At 38.8% G+C, this 21057-nt stretch overlaps 4 protein-coding genes and 1 long non-coding RNA gene across 18 annotated transcripts; 4 read left to right on the top strand and 1 right to left on the bottom strand.

Moving 5' to 3' along the window:
• The first annotated feature begins 89 nt into the window (after nt 1-89).
• On the top strand, nt 90-3467 carry LOC111247348 (uncharacterized). Its single transcript, XR_015328989.1, has 3 exons — nt 90-494; nt 2631-2744; nt 3332-3467. It is a non-coding gene; the product is annotated as an uncharacterized LOC111247348 (long non-coding RNA).
• On the top strand, nt 3353-6218 carry LOC147758572 (uncharacterized). Its single transcript, XM_022798155.2, has 2 exons — nt 3353-3504; nt 4312-6218. Exon 2 carries the CDS (start codon nt 4372-4374, stop codon nt 5422-5424), a length of 1053 nt encoding a protein of 350 aa, XP_022653890.1. The 5' UTR covers nt 3353-3504; nt 4312-4371; the 3' UTR covers nt 5425-6218.
• A 1507-nt stretch (nt 6219-7725) lies between these two features.
• Nucleotides 7726-10644, top strand: Ctu2 (Cytosolic thiouridylase subunit 2). Of its 6 annotated transcripts, none has more exons than XM_086990781.1 (6): nt 7726-7865; nt 8418-8551; nt 8721-8822; nt 8991-9154; nt 9417-9572; nt 10104-10644. In XM_086990781.1, exons 2-6 carry the CDS (start codon nt 8503-8505, stop codon nt 10482-10484), a joined length of 852 nt encoding a protein of 283 aa, XP_086846907.1. In that variant the 5' UTR covers nt 7726-7865; nt 8418-8502; the 3' UTR covers nt 10485-10644. The 6 variants fall into 6 exon arrangements, with proteins under 6 accessions (XP_086846907.1, XP_022653917.1, XP_022653937.1 ...); XM_022798182.2 differs by having other exon boundaries at nt 7757-7865; nt 8323-8551; nt 8650-8822; XM_022798202.2 differs by lacking the exon at nt 7726-7865 and adding an exon at nt 7872-8199.
• Nucleotides 10645-11311: 667 nt separating this feature from the next.
• Nucleotides 11312-16781, top strand: Tgt (tRNA-guanine transglycosylase). Of its 7 annotated transcripts, none has more exons than XR_015328873.1 (8): nt 11312-11641; nt 11924-12144; nt 12460-12689; nt 13394-13500; nt 13995-14169; nt 14345-14582; nt 15322-15705; nt 16407-16606. XR_015328873.1 is itself a non-coding variant. In XM_022798104.2 (7 exons), the coding sequence occupies exons 1-7, from the start codon at nt 11569-11571 to the stop codon at nt 16551-16553; spliced, it is 1191 nt and encodes a 396-aa protein (XP_022653839.1). In that variant the 5' UTR covers nt 11330-11568; the 3' UTR covers nt 16554-16781. The 7 variants fall into 7 exon arrangements, 5 of the variants coding, with proteins under 5 accessions (XP_022653839.1, XP_022653859.1, XP_022653849.1 ...); XR_002672090.2 differs by having other exon boundaries at nt 11319-11641; nt 15421-15705; XM_022798104.2 differs by lacking the exon at nt 15322-15705 and having other exon boundaries at nt 11330-11641; nt 16407-16781.
• Nucleotides 15759-20866, bottom strand: LOC111247385 (ribosomal RNA small subunit methyltransferase NEP1). Of its 3 annotated transcripts, none has more exons than XM_022798231.2 (6): nt 20624-20866; nt 19793-19942; nt 19212-19373; nt 18490-18597; nt 17915-18031; nt 15759-15976 (listed from the first exon to the last, which is right to left on the bottom strand). In XM_022798231.2, the coding sequence occupies exons 2-6, from the start codon at nt 19934-19936 to the stop codon at nt 15902-15904; spliced, it is 606 nt and encodes a 201-aa protein (XP_022653966.1). In that variant the 5' UTR covers nt 19937-19942; nt 20624-20866; the 3' UTR covers nt 15759-15901. The 3 variants fall into 3 exon arrangements, with proteins under 3 accessions (XP_022653966.1, XP_022653949.1, XP_022653958.1); XM_022798214.2 differs by lacking the exon at nt 15759-15976 and adding an exon at nt 16925-17647 and having other exon boundaries at nt 20624-20860; XM_022798223.2 differs by lacking the exons at nt 15759-15976; nt 18490-18597 and adding an exon at nt 16925-17647 and having other exon boundaries at nt 20624-20863.
• Nucleotides 20867-21057: the final 191 nt, after the last annotated feature.

The raw sequence follows: 21057 nt of genomic DNA, 5'->3' as shown, positions 1-21057 counted from the left end.
GCTCCAAGGGGCAGCGATGTTGTGGTTGCGCCTCTCGCCCCCCCCCCCCCCCCATAGACAGGCGATGTCGCCGGCGGGAAACTCAGGAAAGGGCACCCTGAACTCCTGAGGGAAAGGGCCAAGCTCAACACCAAGGCAACTCAAACGCCGAATAAACTTGAACTACCCTGTCGCCCGTTCGCTTTCGCACCGGAACGCTCAGAAGCACTCAGGAGTTTGGGAGTCTGATACGCTGGTCCTATTAACGCATCAGAAAATAAACACCTAAGCGTTCCACCACATTCTACCATTATATTATGACTGTCGGCGGCTCACTTTAAGAATGTATAGAGACTTGTCTTTACTTTGGTGTGTATGTCCCTTGTAAGCAGGGACCACTGCAGGAGCTTAGGAGCAGATTCTGTCAAACTATATGTACATGAAGAAAAAAAACGGATCAAAGGTGACAGGACAGGAGGGAGTCAGGAATAGCAATAGGACAGCGAGGCTGAACGGTGAGTAGATGTTGCTACTGCCATGAACGAGATCTATGAAGACACACGTGCCTGACGTGGGTGTGCGTGTATACGCACTACTATCACAGGGAAGATTGAACTGAACCGAACTATGGCTGAACCCGAAACCGCGAACCAAAAGAGGAGCTGCTGTATCGATGGCGGCCACGAAGCCATGACTACCCATAGAGTACATATACTGCTTAATCTTATTCTAACCTAACGCCAAGGCGACAGCGCGAAGGGCTAAGACGCAAGGAAGGGGAGGTGCCGTTAAGAGAAAGCGGCGTCATAAGCCGCGTTTTCGTATCCGGCAGTTAACGCAGTTGCGAGGTTCCCCAGACCGATGGCGCTCGCTGATCCAGGCTTTCGTAGGCATTCACCCGGAAGTGATGGCCTCATACGCATAGTACCAAGTTGATTCTATCCTGCAGGTCCTCTGTAGATCTTGTTACCTAGTCAGCAAGCCAAACTACTGAAGGTGGCGCCTGGATTTAAAAGCAGTGTTTAGGACTCACTAGACATACATGAAACGTCGAAAGCAGTTTCTATCGTGGCTTTCGGTTGAGTGTCGTTCAGAAGGAATAAATCTAAGCGCGCCCCATAAAATGGCCACCTATCCAACCTAGCTCAGTCTCGCCTGATATTTTTCTCTCTCGTCCCTCTGATTCTCTTTGCTTTCGAATTTACTATGGCGATACGATGATAGGCGCGTTTTGGCTGGCAGGTGCAGGGCGGCTAAAATAAAATTAACATGGTCGGGCGCGGAGCCCCGGCACCGTGCGTTGTTGATAACTTGAAATTAGCTGATATGAATTCGGAACGTAGAATTTGCATCACAAATTATGTATTATATTCAGAAGCGTACCGTACCGTATCATTGCGTCAATATTTGCTAAGAATACATGAGGATCTAATTGTACTTCTTAGAAAGGACAGTATAACTTGATATGAACTAAATAACAGTGTATCTCTAATCTGTCTATCTTCTATTTCGAGCTCAGCTTGCTCTAGACATAGAGTATAAACACTTTTTTACCACATAGGCCGATTGACGTAGGACGGGGACAATGAGCTTTTTTGTGTTTGTTATATTATAGTTAGGTCAGGACCTCTGATTATTTTTAATAGTTTTAAATCGGGGAGCCTTAAATCAGCAAAAAACCTAAACGAACATATTTAGAAAGCATTACGATACGATAACGTCTATAATACTAAGGGCTATGATGATAATATAAACTATTACGACTACGAAGATACGTTCGCTGATACTGTTTCAAAAAACAGTAAACTTTTTAAACAAATCATTATACGTTTATGTCTTGGTCGACATTTTTGAATAACTTTCGTGTACCCTTACCAGACTGAAGGATTACCTCCATGCTGTCATCAATGACCCTCGGTCAGCATTTTTTAAAAACTGCTGCTTTCTTCGAATTCGTTTATATCGCAATAATGTGAAATTATGTGTAATCTACGTACTTTAAAAGAATAAATTAATGTATATAAGGACATCGTGCAGATTAAGTCTTTCAGTCAAAGCTGCAATTTCAACACACCGTTAAAAAACGTGTAATGTAATTGCGCCAGCGAGGCATTTACGCAGCAGTGTTCGATTAACTGCGGCTAACAGGTGGAAAAATTAAGTGTCAACTCTTTCACCTCTCTAGAATAACATTAACACCCTCTAGCGGATCCCTTGGAACGAGAAACGCGAGAGAGAAGCATGACTACTAAAATTTAGAATTCCGCTAAGCTCTTTTTAAGAACAACATTCGTCCTACTTATGACAGAAGTAGCTCTTATGGCTCCAAAAAAATGTTCTAACTTGGAGACACCTAACAGCTTGACAATTTCGACCGTTTAAAGCCTGTATGTCTAAGGCGCCTTCTAGAGCTGAAGGTCCTATTCAGAATTAGCTTCATCTACTAGCCGTGTACAGCGCCGCTGTTGTTGAAAAACCGGGACAGCAAATCAGCCAACGAGATACAAAAGCTTGTTGTAAATTGACCAACAGTGAAATATATTTCTTTTTCTAGTTGATTGAAAATGTCTGATGACCTCCGTGTTTGGCGTGTTACAGACTATTCCCACCAATCATCACCGCACTTCGTTTTTTTTTTTCAATTTTTATAGCACGCCATTACACGTTAGACGCCGTGGCTGCAAATTACATGGATAATGACAACCATCGTCATCATCATAATTATTATAAAACGAAGCTTTTATCACGAATAAAACGCCCTAAAGGTACGAGAGCATGTCAGCAGAATACAAATATTACGGGATACAAGCATAAAGCCATTTTTGCGAAGAAAATAACATAAATATGGTTTACTACGTGATCATATTCCTTTGTGCTTAACTGTCTTATTAAACCTTTTGTTCCAAATATATATATATATAGGGCATTCACATATGTGAACTAGCGGTTTGAAAACGGCAATCACGCACGATAGATTTTATAATTGTGCGAATGCTTACGTAAAGTGTGCCATGACTTCCGCATGCTGTGCATGATATGTTCTTAGATTAATTTTGGGTATTTGTATGCAGAAGGATAGAATGGGCTTTGAAACAACTCCGATTCAAAGCAAAGTCTGTGTAGTGTTATGCACCGTTCTACCGCATGTCCCAGATATGTTAATTTCTAATTCTCCTTAATGTGAGGCCATCATTGTCGAAGCTTCTTTGTAAACGGATTTCATCAAGTGACACAGATTCATGATCCAGTCAAATTTAATTTCTTGGACGAGCATACTGTATCTATCTATATATTGGGCACGGAAACGTGCTCTCGCACTTTTTCCAACCTCGATTTGCATTGCGCTATGCAGTACATTAATTGGATTACGTTCGTGAACGACGTGACGTTGATGTGGACATGTCCACATTAACGGGATTCGTTGCCCTCCTCTGCCCGGGCGCCATGTTCAATTGACCAGCCATCGCGGTGCTTGCAGAAGACGGCACTTGTCCTCCGAAGCGGGGAACCTAAGGTCGATTGTGGGTAAGTACAACGTGACATATCCATTTACCTTGGGTCTAACAGCTTAGGCGTTCTTTGCTCTTAAACCAACAATACCATTCAGTGGACAATTACAGAAAGTGCGATGCGACAACGTTTTTTGTAGATTTTCTAGAATGCATTAGTAACGCCAACGTCCATCGATGAAAACTAGAGTTTTGGCACACTACTTGGCCAATGTTTGGACCTTGAGCCTTCTTTTTCTGCGAATTTACTATGCGTACTTTTCGAATCTGAAGTGAACCTTTTCTTCCGTAGTCGGTATAGGTAGTTTGGGCATAGGAACCGGAATGGTTGTCAGCTATCTCTTGCAAAGTCACCATGAATCGGCTTGAAAGCGTAGCCTGAATTTCACCGTCAGATCACACGGAACAATCCATGCAGTGCTTTACTCCGTCAGCCAATAGAATTTTATCCATACCTATTCCTGGATTTTCGCCTGTACAATAGATAACTAATGTCATGGATGGGCATTTCGTTAGTTGTTCATTAAAATTGTCGATAGACGCATCTATGTTGGGGGTCACTGCATCGACTATTGTTTGCGCACATGTTTCAACATGAGGGCATCAGGTATCGTTGTCCTATGCGTGTTAGCCTAAAATTCATTACCATCTAGAGTAGGTATGATTGGTGCGTTTCCCGATTCGTTTTTGAGACTAAACGTTTATTCCACGTTTCCTTCTAGTATCAATGTGTAACAGCGTTCAGCAGTATGTAACAGACATATGTGTGTATGCATATACTTACGAATCACTAATCTCGCGCGTTGTGTGTCTGTCTTTTCAGGAAGCCGTCGGATTGATAGTGTACGGTAGACTAATTTCAGGATCTACTAAACATAGCTCAATGGTTAACGAGATGGTTGTGGCAGAGCACCAAGTTGCTAAAGAGGTTATTCAATTGAACGACCCCAAACCATGCATACCTTTGACATCAGTCGATGAGAAGTCCTACGTTCCTACAATGTTAGCTGAGAAGAACGCCGAATTGGTGCACGGTCAGGAACACCTAGTCATGATCGCGGCCGAGCAGACAAACATTCCCTTGGCCGATATGGGCATGTTTGAAGGTAGCATGATCAACGTCGTCCAGCAGACTCATATTGCTACTCCACATATGCAACATGTTGCAGCCACGAGTGTGCCATACTACCAACTCATTCCGCCACCTGCCACCTGTTACCAGCAAGCTCATCACTACGCCGCGACGGTGGCAGCTACTCCAACGTTTCAACATACTTCTGATTCAACGCATCCGACTGCTGTGACTCAACCTTATCCGCCAGCTACGTTTGTATACATGCCGATGCAGGCGTACTATCAGGAAACACAGCCTACACCAATGCGGCACCACGCTGCGATCGCCAATGTCTCAGCGATGCCAGCAGGTATGGCGTATCAGCATGTTCCCATGGAATACACAGCAACTGCCGTTACATCTGCAAACGTACAATCACAGCCTCAACAGCAACAACCGTCGGCTTCGCAGCAAACAACCATCTCATCTAATACGAACTATAGCCGTTCGAGTAACCGTCGCGTCGTTTGGAACTTTTGCCAATTTTGCCAAAACAACAAAGAATCAGAAGAGTTCTACAAGAGTCACACTCTTCGTGACACAACCGGCAGGGTAATCTGCCCCGTATTGCGCGCTTACAATTGTCCACTATGCAACAATGGCGGTGGGGATCGAGCCCATACTAAGAGCTATTGCCCGCAATTGCGTAATCGCCAACCCCTGACTAATAGCGCGTCCCACAATGGTCGACGTGGCCACAGCAATCACAATAGTCATCATGGCCACGGTGGCGGTAATCGCCAGATCAGAGCGCATAATCAACAATTTCAGCCAAGTAGCGTCGTCATGGAACAGGAGCCAAACAAGAGTTTCAGCAGCTGACCAAGCTACGTGATATCGTAGTTTACTATCTGCTTAAAAACTTGAGTCTAGGGGGATTAAAGAATCCTGGCTGTTGCCTTCCTCTCAATGACCTCTTATCTTGTGGCCCATGTTTTGTGCTTCATGCTAAAGAGGTACACCCGTATTTATGTGCATGCTTACGTAGGAACGATTCTAAAGAAACGTCGATTTCCAGCTTAGCTTCCCCCTAAATCAGACACGATCTACATTGTACTAAGATGTCAGCTTAGACCTTGATCGTGGAATCAAAATTTGTAAATAGCATGACAGCGATAGCAATCCTAATTGTTAGACAATTCAGGTTTCATATCTGCAAAAAATGTATACCAATTTGAAGTTGTCAATATATAACGAAACACTTTATATATATATATATATATATACATTTTAGAATGACAGTATATGTGATCGTGACATTTGTAGACACGATTCTTCAAATGCGAACGTTTAAAACGAATTCAAAGGACACATATGTCCGTTAACCAAATATATACCGATCAATCAAGCAACATGACTGGCATAGACTTGCATCCACACCTGCATTTATCGGCTGATCCGTATTGTAAAATCATCTGAAATCTGAATAGCCGCAACTACGGACGTCAACATGGATGGTGAATAACTATGCTTAAGAATATTTTATATAGGTAAAGTTCCTACTCAAAGATGCATGCGTAATTCTGATAGTTCTGAGGGATGTACAAATATTTGTACGAGCTTAGCTATCCTCAGCTGTTATGTCATCCAATAACATTGTGTTTTGTATAAAACTACGCCGGTATTGTCAATACTATATATGACTTACTTTGTTACTGAAAGATAAGAAGCTTTGGAAGATATATACAGGTGTATATAGATATAGATTCACACCTACTTTTATAATCCATTAAACGATATATAGCAGTTAAAACAAGTGAGTTTAGAATTATGATTATTCGCTCTTTATAAGCGATTTCGCATTAAGTAGATCAGTGACGCAGTCATTTTTTTACCTTTATAACCTTCTTTGAAAATTTCAAAGGGTACAATTGTTATCACTATTACTTTTTGTATCATCATTGCTAAGCCGGTTTAAACATAGGTCTATCGGTTGCAGCACTTCAACAAAAATATGTTTTGAAAGGAAATCAGATCGATCTGAAGTGGGGTAAACGGTCTTTGTACAACATACTTTCACTAAGCACGCCATAGCTTGAAGTCGTAACGAGTATTATTTTAGCCTGCGAAGTAGACCTTCATTTCAAATCTGACATACCTTTATTGAATCCCCTCAACACCTATAGAAGACATAATAGATGATTTCAATTTTGTTAACCTGTTTTTTTTCTAAAAATACACCAGACGAAGTTGAAGCGTGCATGAGTTGATCAAGTAATTATCCTGTCACACGTGATAGCTGTCGAAATTCATATTTATTCTTAAATTGAGCACTCGGAGCCATTTGTCAGAGACAGCAGCGTGTATCAATCTCATATAGTTGTAGCTCACTGCTGCGTTCAGGTTCAAAAGAGTATAAGGTCAACATATGTACCATTCCAACAGCTTCTAACGTTCTGAAACAAAAAACCCAATCCTGGAAGAAAATACAACGATGTGCAGTAAAGCCTCCTTGTAACGAATATAATCATAATGTTGATAGTAACCGCTTAGTTCTATACAGTTGAGGATTAATTTTTACCTCACTTTTCTGCTAAGCAAGGTTCTGTTAAGATTTGGCAGAATTTTCTGTGCACGAGATACTTAAAAACGAATAGTAAGAAAACTCAGTTTTGAAAACCAATATTTCGCCCTAATTGGAGTTCTAGGTGCAGAATGATTGTACATACTAGAAGATTATTCATAAGAAAATCAATGCGACGCACGTTGTTCTACAGTCTTTATGCAAATGACGTTTAAAAGCACTAATTGAACCAATAATTAAAACATAGTATTATATGATAAAGTAATTATAAGCATGCAATAATAAAAATTCAAATACAAAGGAATATTAAAAATATCACCTAGTTACAAGTTTTAATCTTTGAAGTCTCAGCGGGTTTGGTTATTTTATGCTAGCGCTTAGTGGAATTACCCGCGCGACGATTTATAATAAACTGCGTACAAAGTTTAGCTAGCGGAACGTATTCTCTTATAAATAAATAAACTGATTAATTTTATAAATTCTCAGTGGCATGGTATCGCACATGGTAACCTGCTTGCATGTTTATCGCACCGATCGCCCCTTCTTCTATTGTCGACTCTCTCATTATGCACAGCAATCTAGATCCGCCCGTTAGTCGAGTTCAATTGAAAAAGCTCAGTCTTAGGATACATCGATTACAACTAGCCGGTAGCCGACGCCGATAATATGCCAGCACGGCGGCGCTTTTCAACTATTTGATTATTTTCGTGGTATCATCACAATATCACTCCGCAAACAGGTAGCTTGGCTGTGAAGTTACTAGCTATGTCTCTTGTTTGGATTCGATTCACATATACCATTGGTACTGCTAAGCGGGAGAATCTCGAAATAAAACAAAAATAGGCGTTTCGTTTAATTTTTCGTAAAATGTAGTCAAAACTATGACAAGAATTCTTTAATTGTTGTTCTCTTATTAATTTTATAACTTTGGCGTGTAGAAGATAGAGCTTGTTTTCTTGCCGTATAAAGCTTACCCGGTCTGCAAGTTTTCTGTGTGATAGACAGCTTTGTATCGAAATGATCAAACGTTCGCTACTTGAAATTCAGTCCAGTGAACTGAATCTTTAATGGCTGTGAGTAGATATCAAAATACTATTGTTAGACTGATCTGGAGTTCAATGCGTACCAGTCATGCTTGACAATGGTTGAGAATGCAAAGAGCTTACTGTAAGAGTAATAGGACGTTATCTATACAGTACACCTGCCAACAATTACTCGTTCCAAATTAATCGCTTCCGGTTGCATCCACGCGATGTGCTCGAACTCTGGTAATCCTGAATTGCTACTTCAGCATCCCCTGGATGAGGCGCAAGCCGCCAAAACCCGAAACTGTACTTGCTGTCAGGGCCCAGCAGTACTGGTTATAAGACGCGTCAATGGATACTGTTTGTCCTGTTACCAAGAAACTTGTCGACACAAATTCAGGTATTTGAATGAAAACTATTACTGAATTGCTATTAATTATAATTATCATCATATATTACCTGTTCGAATGACAGTATTTGAATTATTTTTGCATACAGAGCCACAATAGGCAAATCGAAAAAGATTATTCCGGGTGATCGTGTTCTGGTTTGGTTATCGCCTCCGCTAGGCGCTGTTGCAGCTGTAGCACTACTTGAAGAGAGCCGTCAAGATACACTACATAAAAAACTTCAGTTCGACTTCGAATATGCCATCATCGATGGACAACAAGGTAAAGACACACAAACGTATGCTACAACAACATGTAGTGATAAACTTATACATACTGAACATTTTCAGTATGTCTCAAAGAATCTAACAGGATAGATCAATTTTACAAATAATGTGTGCGTATAGCTTGACGTAATTGATCTTAAACATTTTTTGATCAAATTTTCAGAAAGCATCGACCTGGCAAATTTCGGATCCTCTGCTCAGCTTCACCGTGTTACTTCGCCAGTAGACACTCCGCCCCAGCGGAACTCCACCCTTCGCATGGCTCACCAGGCCATCGAGGCACTCAAGGCCGTTATCCAATTTGCCAAGGCCAATTCTTTTAACAAAGTTGGTATTTTGTTCTATTTGTTTATAGCATTAAATGTAGAAACCAGACATATATTGATCAATGGGACTTGTATTGAGCAAATGTCCACTAATAATATATTTATAAGTTTTGAGCTTTATTTAACTGAAAACTAGAAAAATATGCATGCGTATCTGTCAGCTATTCAGAATCGATGGCTCTACAGGAACTAGATTCAAAAGAATTTTGATAAATTATCTTGATGATAAACAATTATTTTTTACTCTTTAAATCTGGTCATAGGTGTTCACATGCGAGACGGGCGGCGATTTGGCCCAACAGATGTTGATATCGGTAGCCCTAGGTCGAGGGTGCCAACTCCCTGATATTACCGGGCTTAGCGTTGAACGGGATGGCGTCACTCTGCTTCGACCTTTGAGAGAATTTTCTGATGAGGAGGTATTATTAGCGTATAAACATAACCTAACCTAACCATTACATTACGCGTTGTATTGGTTTCATATCATGCGCCAGATCAAAATGTTTGTCAGAACAGTGAACTAGCAGAACGCAAAGCACTGAAACACCAATCGGCTTTTATGAAATAAGCAAATAGAAAAAGAATTTACTTTTCTCTAGATCTACGAGAATTTGACTCATTGCAACGTCCGTTTGAGAACTTAATTAAGTATGTGAGTGTCACAAGTGGTACATATTGCTAAAATTTTACCCGCATTCTGAGCCGTTATAGCAACAATAGTAGAGGTAAAGTGGCAGAGACGTAAGTAAGTATACATTCTGATCATAAATTCATAATAACTATTGACCCGAAGCTTTTTTTGATAATTTACTTCAGCTGACTAGTAAACATGACTTTTATGATTTGAATCATTTTGCTTTGCAGCTCAACTCCTTCTATTTAAGACTTGAAAACAACAATAATTAATTTGTTTCGCGTTTGTTCTCTGATTGTTCTCTGACTATTTACAGATTGAAAAATATTTGTTCTCAGGCGACTTACCCGTACCAGTAACACCCAAGTTACCGGCTGGTATCCAACGTTTAACTAGGGACTTTGTGAACGGTCTACAGGCAGAATTCCCGAGTACGGTTCCGACTATTTGGCGAACAGCCGATAAAGTCTCGGCTCTGTCAACAAATAGCGTAACATGTGATTTATGTGGATATTGCTTTTGGGACGGTTCTTTAACACCACCAACAGACGTCAAGTCAACCTCAGTTAAAGAGGTATATGGCGCCGTGGACGCTCTTCGGATATCCGCACAACTGTCGACGACATTAAAGTTGGAGCGTACCGACAGTGTAGCCAAAAGGTGTTATTCATGCCGCCAGATGAACGTGGTTCAATGAATGAACTCTTCGCTCATATTTAATTATTGTTTTTAATTTGGAAAATTATATATGCAATTTGCTTGTAATCAAAGCACATACATGAACGCTGCAGAACGCATGTACCTTAAAAATGGCCATACGCGCAAGAGATTAAATAAACAAAATAAGATTGCATTTATCACAGCAACAATATTTTATAGATAAAATTTTATATTAACGGGTGAGCAAGGGTTCACGTTTACTCGTACTGCCATTTTGAGACTATTTTTCCCAGAGCCATGTAAAAATGCTGGGGCCAATCTGAATATAGCGTCTGGAATTATATTATGAAAAACATTACCTGCACACCGACCGTACGACCACCATCGCATATAACTAGTTTATTCACTTCTCCGCTGCTAAGGGCTAGCAAAATAAAAAATGTACGTCGGAAATCCATCTATTCATTTGAATAAAATCCTACGGGCCTGCAGGCAATTAAAGACGCTTTGTTTGAGTTCCTCGAAGCTAGACATTCAAGTAGAGTACAACTTATTACAAAAAATATATACATATAGCTATAGTATTTCATTAGTCAAGCGAAAGTGAGTTACTGATGCATCCGATTACTAATCACAACTGAATTGTTTTTTTTTTATTTTGGAAATTAATTTCGCTTTGCTAATTTTAATGATATACGTTTTTAATTAATTACGCTTATTAACGAAGTCATAATTTATTCGGTTTTATTAGACACTGAATAAAATAAAGTGCGATAACTATATTAATATCATGATGTTCAACTCTCGTGACTTCTTCCTATGAAGACTTCTGCTCCAGTTTTCTTCCTCGTGCCCTCTCCAATAATAAGCTTGATGCTCGCGCTGAAATCGTCTGCTATCATTGCTGGTAGGCTTGCCGCATTAATACCGATATAAACAACATGTTTATCGATGTGGATGAAGGGTGATATTCGACGGGCTGCAAGGCCGCCACTAATGTGGTAGATTGTAAAACTGATCAAACAGACGAACCTGGTGTTGCACTGTTGTTACCAATTGTACGGAATTTTCGCTCGCGAACACTCGCTGTGTCATCTGCTCTAGTACCGAAAAATTTCGCAATGGGCCCGAAGTCTAAGCATCCTTTACAGTTTGAAGTTATCGCAAAATGCTCGATAACAAAAGCACGAGCCGGTAAACCGATTGTACGACAGAAAATAGACGTAGTATAAAGAGTGAGGGAGACTAAAGTACAAATTATACGGAGAGCAGCCTGTCTAGCTGAAATGTGCACCGGATTTGTGCGAATCCTTAGGTTATTTTCATGGGCAACCTAAAATGCGCAATACAGATTGACAGGTATTCAGTGAAAACGGATAATAATTTAGATTAGATAGTGCCACCTTTGTGTGGCTCACAGAATGTGAGTAGATTTTCTTGTTGTTATTACTAGGATATAAATTTTCATATTTTTAGGAGTTCTTACACTGCCGCATGCTAAGGTAGATACCCCTGTATTTATGCCTGTTGGCACCCAGGGCACCCTCAAAGGCATGTTACCTGCTCAGATTGAAGCGCAAAATTGTAACCTGATTCTCGCAAATACCTACCACTTGGGGATGCGACCTGGCACAGAAGTCATTAACAAAGCCGGCGGTCTCCACAAATTTATGCGATGGAATAATGCTCTACTCACCGTAAGTTGGAAAGCAGGTTTCATTGGGGCTGAAATGAATATAATATTCCCTTACGGTCCCGATTAACAAATATACTACTAGCGCAAAGAAGTATCTTAGTAATTCGCTTCCGCTCTCTGAAAAATTGCATCTGAAAAACATGATACGCGTTACTGTTTCCATTGAAGACTATTCAAGAATTCACGGGAACCTGCAAGGATTATACCAATTAGAGAACCATCATAGGTGTAGATTATAATCATACAACAATGCCCAATTTCTTAACTAACCGAAATTATACCTTTATATATATTATATAGCTACTTCTAATTTCAGGATAGTGGCGGCTTTCAAATGGTTAGCTTGATCAAGCTATCAAAGGTAACAGAAGAGGGTGTCATGTTCATTTCACCATACGATAACGCAGAGATTATGCTTAGTCCTGAAAAGTCAATGGAAATTCAGAATTCGATTGGAGCAGACATAATGATGCAACTGGATGATGTTGTTTCAAGCACCGTAACAGATCGTAATCGTGTTGAAATTGCCATGCATCGAAGTATACGGTACTGTTTTTGTTTCCGGCTTATATTGATGTTAAGAGAATGATAATTACTATACATGCTGACATACCATGAAATACGTTCTACATTCTCCACAAAGACTGCTTCTATAGGGATACGAGTGTGCGGCTTTAGGGAAAAGTACAAAAGTATGTAAACTGCGCTTAGCAACTGCCTCGACTTAGACCCCATTGAACTTCTGCGTCAGTCTATTTTGCTGGAAGATTAACTAAGCTGCTATCCTTCTTACAGAAAATTCCATTGGTCTTGTTCTGTTGGTGGGGCAGATCATGCATTTTACTAGCTGTATGTGATCTAAGTTCTGAATATCTATGAGCTTATCGAAAGCAAGAGAAAGTTATTGTTCTATAATCGTGTTCAATTGGCAGTCAAGCTCGAGTTCATCAAATAGACAAAAAATTGCTTGTAACTCCAAATATTTTTAGCGTCAACAAAGCCATTGTTCAAGCCTGAATATGAATTATATGCACACACATTTAAATCACGTTGTTTTTTGGTTACTGAACGTAGACGGGTTCCTGTAATTAAATGTGATGATTTAGCTTTTAAAATTGGGCATTTAATTTATTGTGGTCCCGAAATAAAAGTTTCAAAGGCACAAAATTAAGCTTTATCCTACCTACTTTAGAGCGAAAGATCAAATGTAGAGATAATGCAGTACTTCTAACCATTGATATTAATTACAGATGGCTTGACCGCAGTCTACGGGCACATCAAAATAAGGATCGACAGAATCTCTATCCAATTATACAGGGTGGACTTCATGCAGACCTCAGGAAACACTGCGCAAAAGGTGTGGGTGTAATTCTACGTAAAAATGTTAAAGATCGACATTGTATTTGGTGAAACGTATGAGGTAACTATATGATCATATTTTGAAAGTATTGCCCCGAAAAAAATTAGCATAACGTGAGGCCCAAATCCATATATTTTTCTTTTTCAAGAAAATGCTTAGACATAGTTGTGCCTCTATACTCAATGCAGATGTAGTGTAAACATGTAGTGTGAAAATTTAAGTACTCTCATAGCAAGAGAAAATCTCAAGTTTAATTCCTATGCTACGTTGGTTTACTTTTTTAGTCAATATTTTGGCAATGTGGGAATTTATCTATATAATGGAGATCCGTTTTATCAATCCAGAACAAATAAGTTAAAATATTACCTCCTATATCGTCGTATTTCCTATATAAAATTTTGTTCCTACCATGACTGGCATACTTTATGCATTTTACGGTGAAACATATTATTGTATACGTATTATATCTGATCATGCACAACTTATTTCAGAACTCCTAGAGCGTGACGTTTCTGGCTACGCAATCGGAGGACTAAGTGGAGGGGAAACGAAGGAAGACTTTTGGAAAATGGTGCATGTTTCTACAAACCTTTTACCAGACGATAAGCCAAGATATCTTATGGGTGTTGGCTTTGCGGTTGATCTTGTTGTATGCGTCGCGTTAGGGTACGTAAATTTGCTTTTCATTTATTATCATTGGCGCAAAATCGGTATTACATCCTTTGTTCAGGTCTAAGCAGGGCTTATTTGGCTTTATTTATACATACACATCATAATAAGTGCTATGATTGCTGGGTATGCCAAAAGCGAAAAGGAAGTTCAATTTTTTTTTCTTCTTTAGTTGTGACCAGTTTGACTGCGTGTTCCCAACTCGAACAGCTAGGTTTGGATGCGCACTGCTCGAAGGAGGACATCAACTAAGTCTTAAAAATGCGCAGTTTGCAAATGATACACGACCTATTGACGAAGCGTGTCATTGTTCCACCTGTAAAAATTACACAAGGGCATATTTACACCATATTGTCCGAAAAGAAACGATTGCATGTCACCTTGTTTCTATTCACAACGTCAATTTTCAGGTGAGTAAATGCAGTATTATAGTTATGCTAATGGTCGTATATGGATGCCTTTGACTAAGACTTATTAATTCTAATCGTTATAGCCTTGGAATAAATGCGCTCGGGTAATTGAATATTATTATTTTTGAAGATGTGCAACAATTCTGACATCTTCTTCTAGAGTTAATAGTGTATCTATCAACAATGCTATCAAATTTTTCATGCGAACGGTGGCGGTGCGTAGAAAACTGTACAAACTTTACAGTTCTTGTCTTTTAAGGTAAAAAAGCCCTAGTCAGAAATCTTTTCTAGTTTATGTAATTAACCTGAAGCAATCATTACGAGAAAGAGAAACGCATTCATATACTCCAAACGGGACCTGGGTTTAATACAATGGGCTTCATGAGAGATCCTGAAAGCTGCTGTCCAATCAACGTTCCTAAATGATAGTTCAAACTTTTTTCTAGAACTAAACGACGTTCTAACATCTAATCAAGTTGGCTTTAGACTTATGTCACCTAGTCCTCAGACTAATAAGAAAAATTAATTTGAACTAAATTAAGAAAAAAAGAAGTGTGGCTATCTTTTGAATTTACGATGTACTGTCGAAACTGTGCGTTAGGATGTATTGTTATGTAAATTTCAGAACTTTGTGCATAGGTAGCAGGCTCTAAAGCCCGTTGCACAATTTTTAAGGATCATTGGTATTTTGTGCATTCTCTCTGACTTCAAGCTAAGAATTTCAATAAAATTTTCAAAGGTGTTTGTCTGGGACCGCCAACGACTCGGAACGCCCCCACGGGTGTATTCGATAATCTACACGGACAATAACATGTTTAAATGCATTGGAGATTTACAGGAAAATCTATAAGCCTTTTCAGAGCCAGCGACATACCCACGAAACTGCTCTGAATGCCAAGAACACAAATTTATCGTTTTCGTTATTGGCGGCATAATCTTCTTTCTCTACGACCGATATCTTTTGACAAGCAGTAGATAAAAACAGAAAATCTGTCATAAGTACCTGCAGCTATCCTAGACGATACATTACCTGCAGCCGCTTACATTGAAGCTCTAATATGTTGCCTCGCAATCAGTATCAACTTTGGGCGATATCCCATGGATCGGCTAAGCTGCTTTTTGTGTAAGATGCTTTACGCCACATCCTACTCTTGAACTGTGTCTACTGCCTAACTGGTGAACTACAGAAGTTTTGAAAAACCAATTTCTTTCACCGTTTGCTAGCTAACAAGCAAACATCGAAATACTAATGTTATCCTAAATACTTACAATTATTTTTTGTCAGTTTTTGTGATGCTCTTTGTACTTGGCTTTCGAGTTCACTTTGATCTCCTAGGTGCGCACCTTGAATATTTGAACACGTAAACAGGATGACCTTCCGTGACAGAATCATGCTACAAAATTAACAATAATATTTTAAATGATTTAAAAAAGAAATCTCCTAACAAAACAAAATAGCTGTTGGACTAGCATGTAAACCATTTTGTTCAGCGCATAAGTTCGAATATCCGTTCATTTTGCGTAATACAATGTTTTCGTTGTTAGTAGTGCTCCTCTGGTACCTTTTGGCTAGTTGTCGTCCTCTAGCAGAGGTACAATTTGTGCCAAAAATAGGGTTTCTGTTAATGCAGCATACTGTTAGTTAAAAGTTGTTGTTCGAATGGTACCTTGGTTGCATATAAACAAATGTTGCCTTTTGAAACGTGGGCAAAGCTCATTTACGTGGCAAGTTTTTTCTACGCACTATTTAGGCACTATTATATATGAAACAACCATATACGGTGATGGTTTAACGAAGTGGGCCCGACTTTTTGTATTTTACAGATGCGGTTGATGGCGTCAATACGAGAAGCTATTATTGAGGATCGACTCCCGGAATTCATCAAAGACTTCATGGGAAAAGCTTATCCTGACAAAAACTATCCCTCTTGGGTTGTGGATGCTCTTAAAGCGGCGCACGTAACCCTTTAATTAATAGATGGCAAGCTGCAACTATCTTGTTGGATCTCTAATATTAAATCAAACTTTGTGCTGACAAAGTGATCATTATCAGCGGTTTTTCTACCAATTATGTTTTTAGGGTTACCAGCTTTTTGGGTAAAAACAACAACATGATCAACTCTAGAGTCATTACCATGCGACGTTTCAAAGTGTAAATAATATATTTTGGTGTAATAAACACCTTTACCGTTTCTTTACCGAGCGCTGCTTTTTACTGAGCCATTTTTAAAAAACGAAATATTCTTGCTCAATTCCACGACTATCTGGGTAGCTTATTTAGAACAGATTCATGTATGACCTGGAAAATCGGTTTACGATAAATAAGTCAAATAATAGTCACATTTAGTTATAACTTGAATTTTCAGCTTTATTATTAATTCTCGATTTTCAGGGCTATGTTAACGTAAGGTGAACGAACAATGGAGAGGTTCGGTTCTTGTGGGATTAAGCGCGAATTATAGCTTAATACGTACTTAATGATTGCTAATATATGTTCTTTTTTACCTCAATATTTATTAAAAAAATGAAACAACCAACTATATATAAATACATAGCCTGTACACACAATACTCGTTGTACATTAAATTACTTAGAACATTGGTAATTCAATATGGTTCTGTTTTTATACAGTATTTTGCATAATTTTGAAGCCACTAGTGGTGCTGCTTTCTGCCAGCTTTATAATAGATATCTATTACTTTCGTCACTTTCGTCGTTATGGTAACACAAACGTATCAGGCTAACAGAAAAAAAAACCCTAGAAGCTGATTCAAGATGACGTTGCGTGTTTTCTTAAAATAATATTGCGCATCGCCTAGATAGCAAAAGTAATTATAACCACTGTTTACGAGCTGATGTCTGAATATGCCTGACTAAAGGATGCCCCATTTTTCTTCGAAAGCTGTACAAATCTTAGAGCAGGCCAATGCTCCTGATAGCGGATAGTCAGATATAGAAAATGTGTCTTCTGTATAGTCAACATCCACTGATCCATGGGCCATCGCGCCGATCACCAGCACGACGGGTTCGCCGCTCGCGGGTACCAATTCTCTTGGATGTACAGTCTTCGAGTAAAAGAGCAACATGAAGCAGCGAGGAAGAATCTATTGTTAAAAATCATTCGATTATAAAATACAGAACGCGTCTTTAAGACTGCGATATTGTCTTTCGTTCTTATATCCTATTTTCTATACAAGTATTTCGTTCTGTGTTAAAGCATTTTATTCACCCAGCATTACGCCATTTACTTTAGTCATTGGACATTGCATCATATTGTTATTGAGCTGCCATAAAGGTTGCATAAACTATCAGTAAACTGAAGTGAAAAATACCTTTTCAGCATGAAATGACATCGTGAGCTTTTTACACCCAATTGGCAGATGGTCAGAAACTGGATTCTTAATGATCTTCATCAGCTTTACTGAAGAGTCCGCCGCCCGAACGCTCATCTATGTGAATGGAGAAGCCGCAGCTAGAAAAAAGGTGGTCTTGTTTGCTCTCAGGATTTTCCTAGTTATGTCCCGTATTTGTTGATAAAAGTTGAGCTTTTTAGCTCCTTTATTAGATGGTTGACATAATTTGCACTATAAATAATATAAAAAATATTAAATATTGAACAAGTAATTTTATGCATTTTTATGTTTTTATCCTTTGCAACATGATCTATAAGATGAGTGTATCAAGGTGAATTAGCTTTATTGGGCAAACAATATTTTTGCGCTTCATTTAATTGATTAACTGGTTTCAATAATCGCTTTTTATGTAATGACAAGCATAGAATTAGACAAAGAAATTAAGTTAAATGCAATATGTGTGTTTATCTAGGCCATCTCAATTCACTTATCAAGTAGAGTAATAGATTTATTAACGCTAGTTAATTATTTACATACGTATTCAAGTTACGAACCTTATTTAATAATTGAACTACGAGTCCAGCGAAACGCTTAAATGTTCGTGGAATTCGAGTTTGAGGGTTTATTTCTATGAGGGCGTTTTTCGATGAATGTACATATACCTGAAATATAACAAAGTAAAACAAATCGCATTTCCTCATGCTTAAAAAAATGCTTTCGCAGTTTTCCTTTGCGTTTTCTACCTAGACAGACAACAGCGATCAGACTGATGACACGATCTGTACATAAATGCTAGCTTCATTGTAGTTTACGGAAGCCCAACATCTTTACTTCGCAGAAAAAAGGTGCCTAAACAATCACCTTATTTTCTGTCTTTTTCAACCTTTTAACACCTTATTTACTGTATTTTCTTAGCTGGATCACGCTTCAATGAAAGATACGTTTACTAATATTGCGCTGTATCAATGCCTCAGCTCAGCTAGAACCTCGTACATAAAATTATTGGTTGTATAAATTCATGCGTCAACAACATTTTGCTTTATTCGTATGAAATATTTGATAGCAAAGTGTTGTATTTTCTGCCATACTTGTAGCGATCTAAAATAATTATCCTCACTTGGTTGTCCTGTAATTATCATTATCAATGTGGGCATCACTCTGCAATGGAATCGACCTACAAAGAATACACTGGCTCGAAAATTTAGCAGATCCCATGAACAAGAACCTTATATAAGCTCTTACGCGTACTTATTGTCTCGTGGTCAGTGGGACATACCTGCAGTAATCCGGCCCGATTGAGAGGGGAGTCAAAAAGCATTAGTAAGCACTGATGTGTAATATCCGGACGCGCATGTGCCGGATCCTTTCCATGTTTTTTCATCTGCTTCAGGTGGTCATCACAATTTAGTAGCTCGAAACGCTCACCAACTTTAATCACCTATTAATAACCGCCAAAGAAAAAATGTTCTGTAGAAATATATCTGTATAATCGATGTGATTTCAACACAGTTTGTAAGCAGGCCATAACTCAATATATGTTACTGCACTAAAGATGTATACCATAATATATATATATCTATATTATGATTATATAAAGAGAATATACCGTAACTTTAAACTTCGATATTAAATTTCATTACTTGAGGGAGCATTTGTTGAATATTGTTTGAAATTAAAATTAGGATTAGCTAGATCATCTAGAGAGAGAGCACACTTACTTGGGTTATATTATGATTAATTTTACCTTGCATACGCGATATAAGCCATAGATTAAGATATTTTTACAAATTATAAATTGCATTAGTAACTAATCTACAGAAACAGCTTCTAAATAGTCTTACTGCTAATGCACACTACCTCAAGATTTGCGCCCTCTAAAACAACGATGAGTCGTTGCTCCTGATTTTTCAAATGTGGGATTACTTTGGGCTGTTTTCTGGCCTCTTCATTGTCCTCAGCCTGTTCGTATTTTTCGACTTTGCGTTTCTTCTCTGGCATCATACTGGACTAAATTGCGGAGAAATTTAAAAAAGTAGAATGAACGTATGAGTAAATGGGATTAAGGTTTGGCCCGTGAAAGCAGATGAAAGATATTTTGAACGGCCACAGACTAAACAATCGAACGTCCGGTATATCTATGTGATGTGATTTTGTGGATGAGATTTGTGCATCATTTTTAAAATTCGTGGTAAAGACTACGACGCGCTTTTTGGGTTCGATCACCTCAATAGGTAGTTTTCTTTATTATCAGTTTTACTATACTTCTAACGGGTTTAATGGCTACGTTTACCCGTAAAACAAGGTTTCTGATAATTTCAACTACTTGGACAACACGAATTCTATTGCGGTTATTGCCAGGGTTCTCAGAACCTGTCGTACTCAAGAAGTTTTTATAGCAACCGTTGCTCATAAAACACTTGATTCATACTGTGACCTTTTGGTTAACCGTGATAAAATCCATTACACTTATTTTTGAATTTAAATACGGGAATTTTCAAAATGTGCCCTTAATGTTTCTTAAAGAACAGCGTGCGCTTAGTTTTCACAGGTTTAAATGTATTTTCATCTGCCCAAATGGAAGGCCGTTCTTTCTATTTACGACAAAAATTTCACGTATATGAACTGCCATCGTTTAAATATCTCTATGCTCTATATACGAGCCCGCTGTCAGTTGCTATCAATTCTTACCTTTTAAGATGTACGTTGGGCCGACCCTTTGGTACTGCTATACAATAAAAAATTGGCACTTCTGTTTCTTGGAATTCGTTGTAAAAACTTTCTGTACACGAATATCAAATTCAGTCATGGACGGATTTGAGCTCGTGAAGTTTCGCTCTAATGAAGCTATGTAGTCCGGCTCTCACGCAGAATTCGAACACGTGTTATTCTTTTCAATGAAAATACTTGCGTTGTTTACATCGACGCTTATCGTGGAGAGGGCACCAGCGGCCTCTCTCTTTTTCTCGTTGATAATATAGATGGTTCTAGCTAGCTAGCGAAGCTCCGACCTTAGAGGCGCATATTTTCAGCGGCTAATTCGAAAAGATTCCACTCTACGTAGGATGACCCCCTGTTCTATATGAAACTGTTTGCCCATGATTTTATTAGAAGAAGATATTTTC

This window comes from Varroa destructor, unplaced genomic scaffold (assembly GCF_002443255.2).
Source record: "Varroa destructor unplaced genomic scaffold, Vdes_3.0 BEIS01000001.1, whole genome shotgun sequence".
Lineage (NCBI taxonomy): Eukaryota > Metazoa > Arthropoda > Arachnida > Mesostigmata > Varroidae > Varroa > Varroa destructor.
This window is presented reverse-complemented; position numbering and strand designations above follow the sequence as displayed.

What these genes read in the sequence shown, in the direction of transcription:
- LOC147758572 (XM_022798155.2), top strand. Translation starts at nt 4,372, where the DNA reads ATGGTTAACGAGATGGTTGTGGCAGAGCACCAAGTTGCTAAAGAGGTT.
- Ctu2 (XM_022798182.2), top strand. Translation starts at nt 8,379, where the DNA reads ATGTGCTCGAACTCTGGTAATCCTGAATTGCTACTTCAGCATCCCCTG. An exon ending in CATCATCGATGGACAACAAG is followed by an intron (nt 8,823 to 8,990) that starts GTAAAGACACAC and finishes TCAAATTTTCAG; the next exon opens with AAAGCATCGACCTGGCAAAT. An exon ending in GAGAATTTTCTGATGAGGAG is followed by an intron (nt 9,573 to 10,103) that starts GTATTATTAGCG and finishes GACTATTTACAG; the next exon opens with ATTGAAAAATATTTGTTCTC.
- Tgt (XM_022798104.2), top strand. Translation starts at nt 11,569, where the DNA reads ATGGGCCCGAAGTCTAAGCATCCTTTACAGTTTGAAGTTATCGCAAAA. An exon ending in GATAACAAAAGCACGAGCCG is followed by an intron (nt 11,642 to 11,923) that starts GTAAACCGATTG and finishes TCATATTTTTAG; the next exon opens with GAGTTCTTACACTGCCGCAT. An exon ending in GGAATAATGCTCTACTCACC is followed by an intron (nt 12,145 to 12,459) that starts GTAAGTTGGAAA and finishes TTCTAATTTCAG; the next exon opens with GATAGTGGCGGCTTTCAAAT.
- LOC111247385 (XM_022798214.2), bottom strand. Translation starts at nt 19,936, where the DNA reads ATGATGCCAGAGAAGAAACGCAAAGTCGAAAAATACGAACAGGCTGAG. An exon ending in ATCGGGCCGGATTACTGCAG is followed by an intron (nt 18,598 to 19,211) that starts GTATGTCCCACT and finishes GTTATATTTCAG; the next exon opens with GTATATGTACATTCATCGAA. An exon ending in TGTCATTTCATGCTGAAAAG is followed by an intron (nt 17,648 to 17,914) that starts GTATTTTTCACT and finishes TTTTACTCGAAG; the next exon opens with ACTGTACATCCAAGAGAATT.